Source organism: Maylandia zebra, linkage group LG16 (assembly GCF_041146795.1).
Source record: "Maylandia zebra isolate NMK-2024a linkage group LG16, Mzebra_GT3a, whole genome shotgun sequence".
NCBI classification, from domain to species: domain Eukaryota; kingdom Metazoa; phylum Chordata; class Actinopteri; order Cichliformes; family Cichlidae; genus Maylandia; species Maylandia zebra.
The window spans coordinates 33,513,190-33,528,326 of record NC_135182.1 but is presented as its reverse complement, the minus strand read 5'-3'; the positions used below and the strand labels follow the sequence as shown (position 1 = coordinate 33,528,326).

Below are 15,137 nucleotides of genomic sequence, written 5' to 3'. Positions count from 1 at the left end.
AAAGCAAATGGCCTCGATCTTGGTTCCACTTGCCTCTTACCCGTGACTTCAGTGGAAATTTCATATTCAGGATCTGACACAGACTGATTCATGTTCTACAGTTCTTACAAGTTCATAGAAATTTCTGTTCAATTAGAACCAAATATTTGAGTTGATGATTGTAATTTTTATACAATGTTGTAATTTGTGTTTCAATAATTTTTTGATTAATGTTTTGTTTCCATTACAATATTATACTTTAATGTATAATATTGTAATGGAAACAAAACAGGAAACAAAACATCAATCAAAAAATTGCTCTCTTTTTTATTTGGGCTACTTAAATTTATTTTGGGCTACCAAAAACTGAAGCGTCCCTGCCCGAAGGGCTACCAGGGATTTTGAAATTTTGCGAGCCCTGCTGTATATACTATGGGCATCATGGTGCTCATCCAGAATCCTTACATTATTATTTATTACTAGAGCTACAATAATAAAGCAATGAGGAGGGGGAAGTAATAAATATGAAATAATGTATTTATGATGATTCCATTTGTTTCACTATCCACTCTGTGCAGGGGTTATTACATTTTTAAACTGTAGAAATACAATAATTTTACTGCTGTAAAATCCAAATTTTGTCTTATTTAAAATATAAATCTAATATAATCTGCTTCTTAATGTATGTTCTTTAAAATATAATGTATGTTCTTTTTTAATATATTATAATTATAATAATGCATAATTATGTGGACATGCATATTAGATCGTTTTTTAGTGAAATATAATCCCTCCAGAAAGGCAGGAAAAGCCCGGAAACTTACTTTAAAACTAAATATGTTTCTAAATACTTTAAAACTAAATATGTTCCCTAAAACGGTGACAGAGCTACAGACCCATGACAGCCAGGTAGCCAGCAGCTATGACCAGCACTACCTGTGAAGTTAATAAAAGGACAGGTATGTTTGTCGCGCTGTTGCACACACAGCACGCTAGTTTGTTTCAGTTCGTCAGTTGCCACAAGACAGCTTACCAACGTGTACGTAATAAGCCAATACTCCTGGGTGCTATACACTACAGTGCACGCTGTACACCTACTTACTGGGTTTGTCGCATCAGTCTGTGTCTCTGAGTTAACTTGTGTTTCTCCTACAGCTCCGGACCGCTAAAAATGCGCGTGCTCTTTGTGAGCTCGTTCCCGGCTCGTAACCAGCGCGTTCTGCCGTCAAGGGCGGTCATTGGTTAAATGTGATCATGTGACTGATGCAAGCCAGATCCTTTTATTTAGCAAAACTGTGATTAATAGACTAGTTAAATATTATTGTTGAGGGGCACAGACAGGACTCCGCACGCACGCACACACACATAAAAAAATAAAAAATAAATAAATAAAAAATAAATTTTTTTTTTAAAAAGTTGCCTCAACAAAAGGGCACTTTGGGCACCCATCAGGAAAGGGGCGGGTGCTCAAGCCCCCCCCCCCCTGCACGTGCCTGTATTACGGAGCAATACAGTTTTGGCTGTATAACCATTACTTATCATTGTACCTTGAAAGTTCGGGAGATTTTAATAGCCTTGTTTATGCAAGTCAGGAGGTTGAGTATCAAGAAGCTGATAGTGGTTTATGATGGATATTTTGTTTTGACAGCTGTAGCTGATACTCCAGTTCATCTACATAGAAATTAAGCTGGTGAGAAAAATACTCAGTTTTAATTCACTCCCCTTGGTCTTTTGAACTGCAGAACTAACTGACTAAAATATCTTCTCATGCTTGTTTTCTGCTAATTATCTGGTTTTTCCTTTTAACTGATATACTGTAACTCACACTGATATAAAAATTATACATTTTAAAAGGTATATTGCAGCTGCAAATTCGAGACTTTTCAGATCACTGCAAGATAGGGATTCAATTATCAGTAGATTGAGTCCAGAGTCTTTCTGACCATATTTCACAGCTACAATAAACATGTTCACTTGTAATAATTACACAAGATACCGATCTTGATTGGGTAATTATGCAATAAGAAGGAACAAAAGTTGCCTTAAAAAACTCTGCAACCAGTGAATATTTTCACTTCGTTCCTTTCTTTTGAGCCACAATGAAGAAGTTGTTGTGGGTCTTTTGTCTGTACGTTTTTTGTCTCCGTGGTTGTCAGAGCAGTGAGGTGAATGGAAGGGTGGACTTCATGCTTCTTGCAGGGCCTCTGACAAAGCAGGTGGTCAGAAGCTCAGACAGAAACATAAATGATGCCTTTGACTGCAGTCATCCCGTTCCTCCTGGCTCTAAGCAGTACTTTGAGTACCTGCAGAGCAGAGGGGTGACCCACTTCAAAGTACCGCTGTCATGGGCTCAACTTCTTCCTACAGGCCACCCCAGCCAGCCCCAGCAGGCTGTGGTTAGATGTTACCAGACCCTGCTGAAACAGCTGCTGGAAGCAGGTCTTCAGCCTCTGGTCATCCTTCATGGATGGACAGTTCCAGAGTCTCTGCAATCAAGGTATGGAGGCTGGGAGAGCCAGGAGCTGGCACAGATGTTTCAGCAGTATGCAGAGTTTGCCTTCCAAGAGTTTGCACCACTTGCACACTCATGGTTGACACTGGATGGTGTTTGGCATGACGGGCAGCCTGCACATGCTCCCAGTTTTCTGCAGAACTTCCTTCAACTAAACAAGAACATTTACCAGATGTACCATCAGCGCTTTCCTGACAAAGGTGAGTTAGAAGAAAAAGAGACAATTAAGATGAGATACTAAGCAAATAGAGTAAAAATCAGAAGTAAGAAATCTTGAGAAATTTCTCCAAAACATTCCTTAAAATAAGCTATTTTAAAAATGTTGCTGAGAAATCAGATGCAAAGGCTTTTACAAAAGGAGTTTTTAATTTCACCTTTAAAAACACAAAATCAGTATTTTGAGAAAACTGCTAAAAAAAATAAGCATTTTAAAAATCAAGTTTGATTGGAAACTACTATCAAAAGGTAAATAAAACAAACAAAAATAAATGACCATTAAATGTCATATTTGCTGTTTTCCAGTTCTCATATATGTCAAGAAGTTACATTTTGGTGTCATAAAATAAACACATAGATGTGTATTTTAGGCGTTTTTGTAATATTACACAACACATCAGATTTTCTGTATGTCTTAAGAAGTTAAAATACTGTTAAAAATACCACCTGTTAAAAATACTTTATGGCCAACTGATACTGAAAGCCTTCAAAACATTATTTATCAGACATATTACCGTCATGATTATCTCAGCAGCAATTGAATTCACTAAAATAATCTTGTATGTATGTCACTGTACAGTTTGACCCAACAAGCCATTTTTACAGCAGACATTTTATATTAAAATAAATATTAAAAAAAGATTTAAATGCTTCTACATTTACAGGAAGACGTCTGTCAATTGGGTTGAGAGCAACAGATATGACTTCCCTCTCCCACATTAAAGATTCAACAGCAGTAAGTTAAATACTCTATTTCATTATGTATGTAAACATTATGTATACCTTAAGCTTTAATTAAGACCAAGTCCCTTTATTGTTAAAATTGAAAAGAAAATCAATCTGAAAATAACAATGAGACATGCTTATTTGCCCAGAGCTATTAGAAATATGCGAAGCTTTTTGAGGGTACAGGGAGAATCACCTTTACCCTTGAATTGGAGATTAGCTTGCCTAGATAAGATAATCATACACAGCTTGGATCAGCAACCCAACCCAACAGCCCGATTAAATTCCAAGTGATCTTTCTCCATCACACACCCTTTCACCTTGTTGTCATATGCCCACATTCTGCTCATCAGAGTTTTCTTGAGCCTAAACCATGAGCCTGATCACAGTTGTTCGATCACTGTATGAAACACTGCTCAGCCTGCATGAAGACTCAAGCAACAGCGCATAAAGAAAGTGGGGGGTGGCTGTAGCTCAGGTGGCAGAGCAGGTCAGCCACTAATCAGAAGGTCGGTGGTTCGATCCCAGGCTGCATGCCAAATATCCTTGGGCAAGATACTAACCCCGTGTTTGCCTACTGGTGGTGGTCAGAGGGCCCGGTGGCGCCTGTGTCCGGCAGCCTCGCCTCTGTCAGTGTGCCCCAGGGCAGCTGTGGCTACAATGTAGCTTGCTATTGCCAGTGTGTGAATGGGTGAATGACTGAATGTAGTGTAAAGCGCTTTGGGGTCCTATGGACTAGAAAAGCGCTATACAAATGCAGGCCATTTACCAAAGTGAGTTCTCTGTCCAAGATCTAGATGCCTCATATATCAGGGGGGACCAAAGGAATTGGGGTAAAATGACATGCTGTTAAATCCAAACTCTTATTGCCTGGTAGGCCAGTCTTGCCTACCAGGCAATGGTTAAAGCTTGTGATTTAACCAAATCAAAAGCTTGTTGATGTTGCTTAGCATCTCTGAGGCTACAATCCAAGGCTTAAGATATGATATTGTGTGGTTTCTTTATAAGAGATGTAGTTGCAATGCAATGAAAAAAGATGGAAAATAACATCACATTTATTCTTCTCATGTGAGGCAGATAGGATTTTACTCTGAACCCAGTGCCAGATACTTGAACAAGAAAGCGACAGCTCAGAGTAGGCTGTATCACCGTTTGAAGCATACTTCCCCTGGTTTGCGTGTTTGGTGGTTGTGAACAGCGCTGTCCTGTTTTCCTGTTTCATATTTCTGCATGGTATTAATGCTACTTTCAGAAATGGCTATCTCTGGTTTGTGCACTTTGAATATTTTCTCAAACATGGTTGCCTGTTTTCCGTTTGATGTAACGAGAGGACCACATGTTTGGTGGTTGTGGGTTGCAATGTGCTATTTTCATGTTTAATGCTATGTAAATAAAAAATTATATTTCAACCTAATTTGGTATGGTTGAAAATGAATTGATACGGTTTTAGCAATGTGTTAAAGGTCCACAGTTTGAGAGAAATTTCTGTGACAGTTCATAAAACATAAAGATCCATGCCAAATTAATTATACTGAACTGTCTATTGTGGTGACTCACAAAAGAAGCTTTACATTCATTTATATGACAAATTGACAATTTTTTTTAATAATAATGGATTGGATTTATATAGCACTTTTCAAGGCACCCAAAGCGCTTTACAATGCCACTGTTCATTCACTCTCACATTCACACACTGGTGGAGGGAGCTGAAGATGATTGTCTTGGAAGGTAAATCGAATATTAAATGGATTTTGGCCAAATTCTTTAATGATAATAATAATAATGATGGATTGCATTTATATAGCGCTTTTCGGGGCCCTCAAAGCGCTTTACAATACCACTATTCATTCACTCTCACATTCACACACTGGTGGAGGGAGCTACGGTTGTAGCCACAGCTGCCCTGGGGGAGACTGACAGAAGCGAGGCTGCCATATCGCACCATCGGCCCCTCTGGCCAACACCAGTAGGGTAAAGTGTCTTGCCCAAGGACACAACGACCAGGACAGAGAGCCCGGGGATCGAACCGGCGACCTTCCGGTTACAGATGCGCTTCCCAACCCCCTGAGCCACAGTCGCCCCATAAATTTTTTTTAAACAATGATGTTCTGGCACTTTGTGTTTCACATGACTATGTAATGGTGTATTTTTGAAACAATAGTAGTGTGTTATATATACATCAAAGAGTATCACATACAGTTTATTTTTTGATCAAGAGGCTTGAGTGTAATGGTATGCCGTTGTGTATCTTCTATTTTTAATAGATGGATTTCTTGTCGGTGCACATTGAATATAACTGTGTTATCTCCTCAAATTTTGAAAACGAGCTAAGGAGGATACAGGTAGAGTAAACACATGATGAAAAAATTCCTAGCTTTTCAGATTTTGCATTACTGTTAAACTGCTGCATCTGCATATTCTGTAACACTGTAGATGTCCATTGGGAACTTGCCTATCCTGCTGTACAAGATGACTGCTCATGACTGTTCCCAGAGTAATTATCAGGTTCTTGGAAATTTTTTAAATGGTAAATACAATTATATTTTATGCTGTTATTTTCCATTAAATTACCAATGAATATGAAGAGCTATACAACTAAATTTGTATTTACAGATATATAGCATATAATCTCAAAAAGTTAATTCTGTTCATCTGGATGTAGAGTTTTCAGTTGGAGTAACGTTTCATCACTCATCCAAGTGACTTCTTCAGTCTTAACTGCATGCAGGTTTCCCCAACCTTATAAAGAGTACATTTGCATACTGACTGAAACTAGCACCGGTGACTAAAAGTGGACAGTGAGGTTTCCTAGCCCCATGAGCTTTCATAAATATGACAGTGATTTGCCATACAAACTTTTGCGTCTGACTGGAGGTAGATGAAGTGTATTACACTTAAACCAGAAGATGAAGTTAATATCGTATAATATGTGGAACTGTTAAGAGATATTAACACCAAAACAATGACCAGCGCCACTGAAACCAGTGCTCACACTGGTAATCATGGAAAAATAAAAAAAATATTATGTCAAATAAAGAAATCCTCTGGTATTTACTGAAGAAAAAACACATTAATATAACATTAGTCAACACTGTAAAAATTGACAATACTGCTCTCATAAAAGTGGAAGAGTTATCAAGTGAAAGTGATGAGTGTCATGTCATCATATTATGAGCCAGTAAAGTGCTAATAGAAAATGTTGGACCACAGTCAATGCTTTCTGCATAACTGTTATGACAGATGCATTGTACCAAGAATATTGGGTTAAATGAAGAAAGTGTTTGCACTGTAGATTTTAGTTGACTAAAATTTCTTTTGGTAACCCAAGTATTAGCAAATATAAGCAAATATTATGACCCATTTTATTAGGATACACCATCCTAATCTGATATTACATAATGTATTATAACATTACATTCTATACTATTAAATTCTGCATTTTGTCCTCAATTGAGCTGCCAAATGTACAAATAGGGCGGGTAAAATAAGTACTGAACACATTACCAAGTGTGTTTCTAAGTAAATATATTTCTAAAGGTGTTGTTAACATGACATTCTCACCAGACGTCTGTAGCAACCCATCCAAAGGGAATGCATTTTTTATTTCTTTATACTTACTGTTTTATAACTGACAAGACTTAACTGTTTCTTGACCACAACACAGTCCTGATGGACAATGGCCTGAATATTGTGGGGTGTGACATGAAGGACGTGTTAGGCAAGCTGGACATGGAAGATGCTCTTGTCAAGTAAGAGTTCATTTTCTGATTCACATATATTGTTATTCTATTTTTTTTTAAGTTCACGTGTGATATTTATGTCTTTTTATTTTCTGAAAGTCATGCAGGTTCACACCACACCAGGATGACAGGGTTAAGAAACAGTTATCAGACTGTGTGGGATAAATTTAAGTCCCAGACTACAGCAGAACGAGATCTTTTCCTTCAGGAATCATTCCCCTCTGGCTTCCAGTGGGCCACCTCCAGCGTATCCTTTAAGACTGAAGGTGGCTGGTCAGAAGGTGGGAAAGGAGAGACTATTTGGGACCGGTTTGGTCATGAGGGCTTGGCCTTTGCAAATCAGACAGCTGACCTAGCTTGCGACAGTTACCGTAAGGTAGATTATGATGTCTACCTTCTGCGAGGTCTTCAGGTCGACACCTACCAGTTTTCCATCTCTTGGGCCCGTATTTTCCCCACAGGGTACCGACAGAGCCAATCAGAAAAAGGAGCTCAATACTATGACCAGCTGATAAATGCTCTCGTTGCATCTGGCATACAACCCATTGTCACTCTGTACCACTGGGATCTGCCTCAAGCACTCCAGAATTATGGTGGATGGACCAATGCCTCCATTGTAGAGGCCTTCAAAGACTATGCAGATTTCTGCTTCTCCAGGTTTGGAGACAGAGTCAAGATCTGGAACACATTCAATAGTCCCTGGGTAGTGAGCCATGCCGGGTATGGTACTGGTGTGCATGCCCCAGGAGTAAAGGACTATGTGGAATCTTCCTATCAGGTGACAGTGATGTTATTAGAATACTACAATTAATCAGTTTATTACAAGTGTAATTATTGCACTAATGTACTTAACATTTGATTTTGCATTATCAGGTCACTCACAATATTCTCAAGTCCCATGCCGAGGCCTGGCATGTCTATAATGACAATTACAGAAAAACACAAGGAGGAAAAGTGGGCATTGCCTTGAACTCTGACTGGGCTGAGCCCAGTGACCCTGCCAAACCTGAAGACGTAGCAGCTGCAGACCGTTACCTGCAGTTTATGCTGGGCTGGTTTGCACATCCCATATTTGTAGACGGAGATTATCCTGCAATACTCAAAGATCAGGTGGAACAGAAGAAAACAGCATGCCCTGACTCTGTACCAGCAAAGCTCCCAGTTTTCACTCCCACAGAGAGCAAGAGGATACTTGGTACTGCTGACTTTTTTGGTTTAAATCACTATACTTCTCGGCTGGTCAGCAACAGTGATGGTGGGTGCACCCCTGGTCCTGACGGTGTGGGTGACTTCCATGCAACTGTGGACCCCACATGGAGTTCCACAGCTTCTGACTGGATCTATCCTGTTCCTTGGGGACTTAGAAGGCTCCTGAACTACATTGCAACAGAATACCTGAGTGCTAACAAATTACCTGTATACATAACAGGAAATGGGATGCCAACAGATTACAGTGTTGACAGTCTCACTGACACCAGCAGAATGGACTATATGAAAAGTTACATCAATGAGGCCCTGAAAGGTTAGTGTTGGAGATTTCCCCAATTTGAAGGCACATTTTTTTTAGAGAGAGAGTTAAAATAATTCAAATATTAATTTTGTTTTTGTTTGTTCATTTTGTAGCAACACTCACAGATGGAGTGGATGTGCAGCGATTCACAGTGCAGTCACTCATGGATGGATTTGAGGCAAACCAAGGCTACAGCCAAAGATTTGGTCTTCACTATGTCAACTTTGAAGTGGGATCCAGACCAAGGACCCCAAAGCAATCTGCATATTTGTACGCTGAGATTATCGAGCAAAACGGTTTCAGTTCACAAAAAAGTAAGAAGTTTAAAGCTGCAGAAAGGCCATTAACTCGACGTTTAGCTGCTTTACCACCCTCAGAAGTTCCATCTCAGGCAAAGGTAGTTTGGGAGAAATTCTCTTCACAGTCAAACTTTGATAGAAAAATGTACCATTATGGCACTTTTCCTGAGGGCTTCAGTTGGGGAATTTCTTCTTCGGCCTACCAAATTGAAGGTGGCTGGAATGCTGATGGCAAAGGTCCTAGTATATGGGATACATTCACTCAGACAACTAACACTATTCCTGATAATGCAAACGGCAATGTAGCCTGTGACAGTTACAACAGACTTAATGAAGATCTCTACATGCTGCGGGCTCTGAGGGTGAAGTCATACAGATTCTCTTTGTCCTGGTCCAGGATCTTTCCTGATGGCACACGTAAGTCCCTCAACCAGAAAGGTGTTGACTACTACAACAGACTCATTGATGGTCTTATAGCGCACAATATCGAACCCATGGTAACACTGTACCACTGGGACCTTCCTGAAGCTTTGCAAAAGGTCAATGGCTGGGAAAGTGCAGAGATGATAGACATTTTTAATGACTATTGCGACTTCTGCTTTGCTACATTTGGTGACAGAGTGAAATTCTGGATAACCATTAACCAGCCTCAGACAATTGCATGGTCTGGATATGGACTTGGAAATATGCCACCAAATGTTAAGGACCCAGGGTATGGACCATACATAGTTGCACACAACCTCATTAAAGCCCATGCCAAGGCCTACCATACATATGATGACAAGTATCGCCAGTCTCAGGGTGGTCTAATCTCCATAGCCCTCAATGCTGATTGGGCTGAACCTAAAGATGTCAGCGTTCGCCGTGAAGTGGTGGCTGCTGACCGGGCGATGCAGTTCCAACTGGGATGGTTTGCACATCCTATTTTTAAGAATGGTGACTATCCTGATGCACTGAAGTGGCAAGTTGGGAACAAAAGTGAAATCCAAGGTCTTCCACAGTCAAGACTTCCTTCCTTTACTGAAGAAGAAAAGAACTTCATCAAGGGAACTGCTGACGTATTCTGTGTAAATCATTACACTACAAAGATTGTAAGCCATGTTACAGCTCGGCTTAGCCCTGCGTCTTATGAATATGACTGGGACTTCAAGGAAGAAGAGGAAAATGATTCACCAACTACAGCCATTCCTAACCAAAAAGTTGTGGCCTGGGGCTTGAGGCGACTCCTCAACTGGATAAAGGAGGAGTATGGTGATCCAGAGATTTATATTACTGAGAACGGAGTTGCTACAGAAGCACAGACAACTTGGGATGATTCTGCCAGAGTGTTTTTTTACAAGGCCTATATTGATGAGGCTCTGAAAGGTATACTGTCAAAGTGATTTTATTAGCTACATTGCACGATCATTATAAGTATTTTTAATGTACCTAATTTTTTTGTGCGCTTGTTTACATTACAGCCTATAAAGTTGATGGTGTGACTGTGAAAGGATACACTGCAACCTCTCTAATGGATTCTTTTGAGTGGCTTAATGGGTACAACGTTGGATTTGGCCTGCACCACGTGGACTTCAGTAACCCAAATCGGTCAAGAACACCCAAGTACTCAGCTCATTTCTATTATAACATCATAAAGGATAATGGTTTCCCATTGCCAGATGATGAGAAGGTACTTTATGGACATTTTCAAGATGATTTCATTTGGAGTACTGCCACAGCATCATACCAGGTACCCTAGATAAGGCCACTGCACATATATTGCAATGCTTACTCTATTTTCATTCGTTTCAAATTACTGTTTTATACTTATTCCTTTCAGATTGAAGGAGGGTGGAGAGCTGATGGAAAAGGTCTCAGTATTTGGGACAAGTTTGCTCACACTCATCTCCGAATCTCCAATGATGACAATGGGGACATAGCTTGTGACAGTTACAATAAAGTAGAAGAGGATGTTGCCATATTAAAGCAACTCAAGGTGACCCATTATCGATTCTCCATATCATGGTCAAGGGTCCTTCCTGATGGTACCACCAACTACATTAATGAGGCTGGACTCAATTACTACCACAGACTGGTGGATGCACTGATTGCTGCAAACATTCAGCCTCATGTATGTATAATTACAGCTAAAAGAACTGTACTAGAATTGGTAAATTCAATAACGTCAGTAAACCCTTTCCCTTTGCTTTCAGGTCACTCTGTACCACTGGGACCTTCCACAAGCCCTGCAGGATATTGGGGGATGGGAAAATGACACTATTGTTACCAAATTCAGAGATTATGCTGACTTCATCTTTGACAGACTTGGCCACAAAGTGAAATTTTGGATAACTATTAACGAACCCTACAATGTAGCCATGATAGGACATGGTTATGGAGTAGGTGCCCCAGGTGAGCTTTATGCTTTAGTATTCCTGGTTGTCTGCTTTATTTAACAAATAGGAATAGTACTGTTACTGAACATGCAAAACTGTATATAAGGACACCAAAATTGTTCAAAACAAAATGTACTGTTTCAAACATCAAACAATATGTCTTCTGTAAAAACAATAAAGCAATCCTTGACCAAACCCTCAACAACAAAAAATATAAAGAGGCTGCAAATGTGTCTGTTTGTCTCCAGGGATCAGTTTCCGACCAGGTACTCTGCCCTACGTTATTGGTCACAACCTGCTTAAAGCTCATGCTGAGGCCTGGCATATTTACAATGACAAGTACAGGGCCAAACAGAATGGAATTATCTCCATCACAATTAACTCTGACTGGTCTGAACCCAGAAATCCTTATAAGCAGGAGGACTATGATGCTGCAATACGCGCCATTCAGGTACACCAGTTCTTCTTATATTTTAAAGCAATATGTCATAGTGGTTATTTCAAGTGTCTTTTGTGTGTCTTTTTGTGCAGTTCTACATTGGCTGGTTTGCCCATCCTGTATATAATGGCGACTACAATGACATAATGAAGACAGTCATTCGTGAGCGAAGCCTTGCTGCTGGTCTGTCAGAATCTAGGTATTCAAAAAGTACATTTAGGCCCCAAAAGGAAAAAAAAATTGCTATAAAGTTACCTTTAAAAGCAGCAGGACATTTTCACTTTTTTTGTTGTTTGGTCCTTTTTTCAACAACCACATAACCTGTTGGTTTCACTTCCATTTTCCAGGCTGCCTGAGTTCACTCCGGAGGAGGTTAAAAGAATTAAAGGCACTTATGATTATTTTGGGTTCAACTATTACACCACTGTCCTAACATTCCCTGTGGACTATAAGAACCTTCAGCACTATGATGGAGACAAGTAAGCAAACGTTAGATAAATATTAATAGAGTAATCTTTCATTTTTCTTCTAATAAAAGAAACCAACAGATTTAGCACAGCTGACTTTGTTCTCTGCTGTGGCCGTTTACTGAAATGTGAAACTTATTTCATTGTTTTATTCAAACTCAAAAATCTAACCTTTTTGATCTTCACAGGGGTGCAGGGTCAACTGTTGATCTCACCTGGCTGGATTCAGGTTCAGGCTGGCTGAAAGTCACACCATTTGGATTCCGCAGAATACTTAATTTTATCAAGGAGGAATATGGAAATCCACCAATTATTATCACTGAGAATGGCATCTCAGAGCGGGGCACTGTTGATCTAAATGATACTCACAGGAGCCACTACTACGAAAAATACATCAACCAGGCGTTAAAAGGTATGAAAAATTTATCTTTAAATCTATTTAGGACCAGCACAGTTAGAGAAGAAGGCTATAAATATGTCTCAGATAAAATGTGGCTGTTTTTTCTTTTTCTTTTGTGGAAACATTAAGAAACTAGATTTTAAGTGCAAAAAAGTTAACTTATCTCTTTTCTCTTCCCAGCTTACTTACTAGATGGTGTAGACATCCGTGGCTACACAGCTTGGTCACTGATGGACAACTTTGAGTGGGCTAAAGGCTTTTCAGAGAGATTTGGGTTTTTTTACGTGAATCATTCAGACCCTAATATTTCTCGAGTAGCTAAGAAATCTGTTTCCGACTACTCTAAAATCATAACCTGCAATGGATTCCCTCACCCTGCGTCAGGACATGAGTGCTTGAATCCTGTGGAAGGTAAATTGACACCATGGATTGTAAATAGTACATAAAAGATAAGTACGTGGCCAACCTACTGTAAACATAAATATTTAAAGTCTATGTTTAGTTGTATCAGTTCAGCATTATGGCTATTACCAACTTGGTACTTTAAAGTCAGAACACAATATATTTGTGTGGGAAGTTTTCAGCTAATGCTAACCAGCCAGGCTGGCTCTCCATTGACACAGTTACATTGCTAAAAACTGCAAAATGCATTAAAGTTAAGAGAAGTGGAATTCCCACCTAACAAGGTGCTTCCACAGTGCAAAAGCAAGCCTTTTAGGACACCTAAACTGGACAGCTGCAATACGATATGCAGTTCCATGATCAGAAGGAACAGGGATACTGAGGGGGTCCTAAATATCTATTCCTGCATACAAGCATTTTGTAAGTTGAGCTTAAGCATTATAGCAGAGTTGAGCTTGTGTATTGTATGAATGCAGATCATTTAGACAGATGTAAGATGTTTGCAAGTGTGTTAGTTTACAGCACTAGCTTACTAACAAATAGCTAAAATTAGCATGATAATTAGACACGGTGCAAAAATAATGCTCTGACATAGTGAAAGCTAATGTTTTCATTTTGTTAGTGTCTTTCTTACCAGCTCACAGACACCTGCTACTTAGAGGTGTATAGACATGCAAGAAACCTTGTTGTAAATAATAGCATTAAAAGTGCTCAGAATACTGAGAACAAAATTCAGAGGTCCAGTTCAGTTGCTAGCAGAGTGCTAGCAACTGTAGTTGTAGTCAAACCTGCTACACCACACCAAATAAATTTAAACCTTAATGCAATTTCTGTGGAGGAATTCTAACAACAGGTAAAATAGGGCTTTGATTTACAGTTACTGCCTGCAAATGTTAAAAAATAATACGAAAACTTTGGTTTCTGTGTCTTTTCTGCAGAAACAGCTGCACCACCAATCACTGACAACAATGCCACTGTGAGGTTCCTTGGTATGGAGCTCTCTGTCCGCAATGCTGAGACCGGACTTAATGTCACATTTGCTCTTCTGATTGTTGCAACGTTTGGAGCTGTTTGTGCATCATTTTGCTTCTTTAAGTCAAAAAATCAGATTTGTAAAAGTGGAAAAACATTCTAATTGCAGATAACTTGACATATTATTAAAGCCCTCATATTGACAGATGCATTTTAATTGCAGGTATATAAATTATTTCTTTTCCTCTTCTATAATGTTGCTGTCACTGTCAAGGTTAAACTACAATTTTAAATCATTTTTAAAAATGATCTGTGGTCCGTTTAGTTTGAGATACCACGTAAGCGTACATGTAAAAATATGTTTGTGTGTTTTGGGACTAATTGAGTAAAATATTTCTTCATTTGCTGTTTAGTATCAGACTTTCAGACTTCTACATATAGGACTGACCTGCAAAAGCTTATTACCTGCTGTATTAGTCAACAAAGCCAAGTATTTTCTGTTAAAAATCATCAGTTTGTCAGCCAGGGTGGATTAGTTTGTCTATATGGCTGTAAAATGGGTTTAAAAAGTGCTATTTAGAATATTATGTTGTTTCTTCAACTTTCTGTTCTCAGAAAGCTTTTTAAAAATGGAGTGTAGGTATCACCTAATTCCTCTAGAGGTCACTGGCTGTCTAGATTAGATATATATATATATATATATATATATATATATTAGTTCTATATATATATATATATATATATATATATATATATATATATATATGTACACACACACACACACACACACATATACATACATACATACATACAGTGGGGCAAAAAAGTATTTAGTCAGCCACCGATTGTGCAAGTTCCCCCACTTAAAATGATGACAGAGGTCAGTAATTTGCACCAGAGGTACACTTCAACTGTGAGAGACAGAATGTGAAAAAAAAAAATCCATGAATCCACATGGTAGGATTTGTAAAGAATTTATTCGTAAATCAGGGTGGAAAATAAGTATTTGGTCAATAACAAAAATACAACTCAATACTTTGTAACATAACCTTTGTTGGCAATAACAGAGGTCAAACGTTTACTATAGGTCTTTACCAGGT

The 15,137-nt window shown here is 39.0% G+C and overlaps 1 protein-coding gene across 1 annotated transcript in view; it reads left to right on the top strand.

Moving 5' to 3' along the window:
• Window positions 1–14,306, top strand: part of LOC101465201 (lactase/phlorizin hydrolase) — a 30,087-nt gene extending 15,781 nt beyond the window's left edge. The window contains exons 2-15 of the mRNA XM_076874719.1: window positions 2,136–2,691; window positions 7,098–7,182; window positions 7,273–7,951; window positions 8,047–8,695; window positions 8,797–10,347; window positions 10,443–10,711; window positions 10,802–11,092; window positions 11,175–11,373; window positions 11,606–11,808; window positions 11,889–11,995; window positions 12,144–12,275; window positions 12,452–12,675; window positions 12,844–13,074; window positions 14,004–14,306. Coding sequence (XP_076730834.1) covers window positions 2,136–2,691; window positions 7,098–7,182; window positions 7,273–7,951; window positions 8,047–8,695; window positions 8,797–10,347; window positions 10,443–10,711; window positions 10,802–11,092; window positions 11,175–11,373; window positions 11,606–11,808; window positions 11,889–11,995; window positions 12,144–12,275; window positions 12,452–12,675; window positions 12,844–13,074; window positions 14,004–14,200 — 5,373 coding nt within the window. The 3' untranslated portion in view covers window positions 14,201–14,306. The remainder of the gene's footprint in view (window positions 1–2,135; window positions 2,692–7,097; window positions 7,183–7,272; window positions 7,952–8,046; window positions 8,696–8,796; window positions 10,348–10,442; window positions 10,712–10,801; window positions 11,093–11,174; window positions 11,374–11,605; window positions 11,809–11,888; window positions 11,996–12,143; window positions 12,276–12,451; window positions 12,676–12,843; window positions 13,075–14,003) is intronic.
• The last annotated feature ends 831 nt before the right edge of the window (window positions 14,307–15,137 follow it).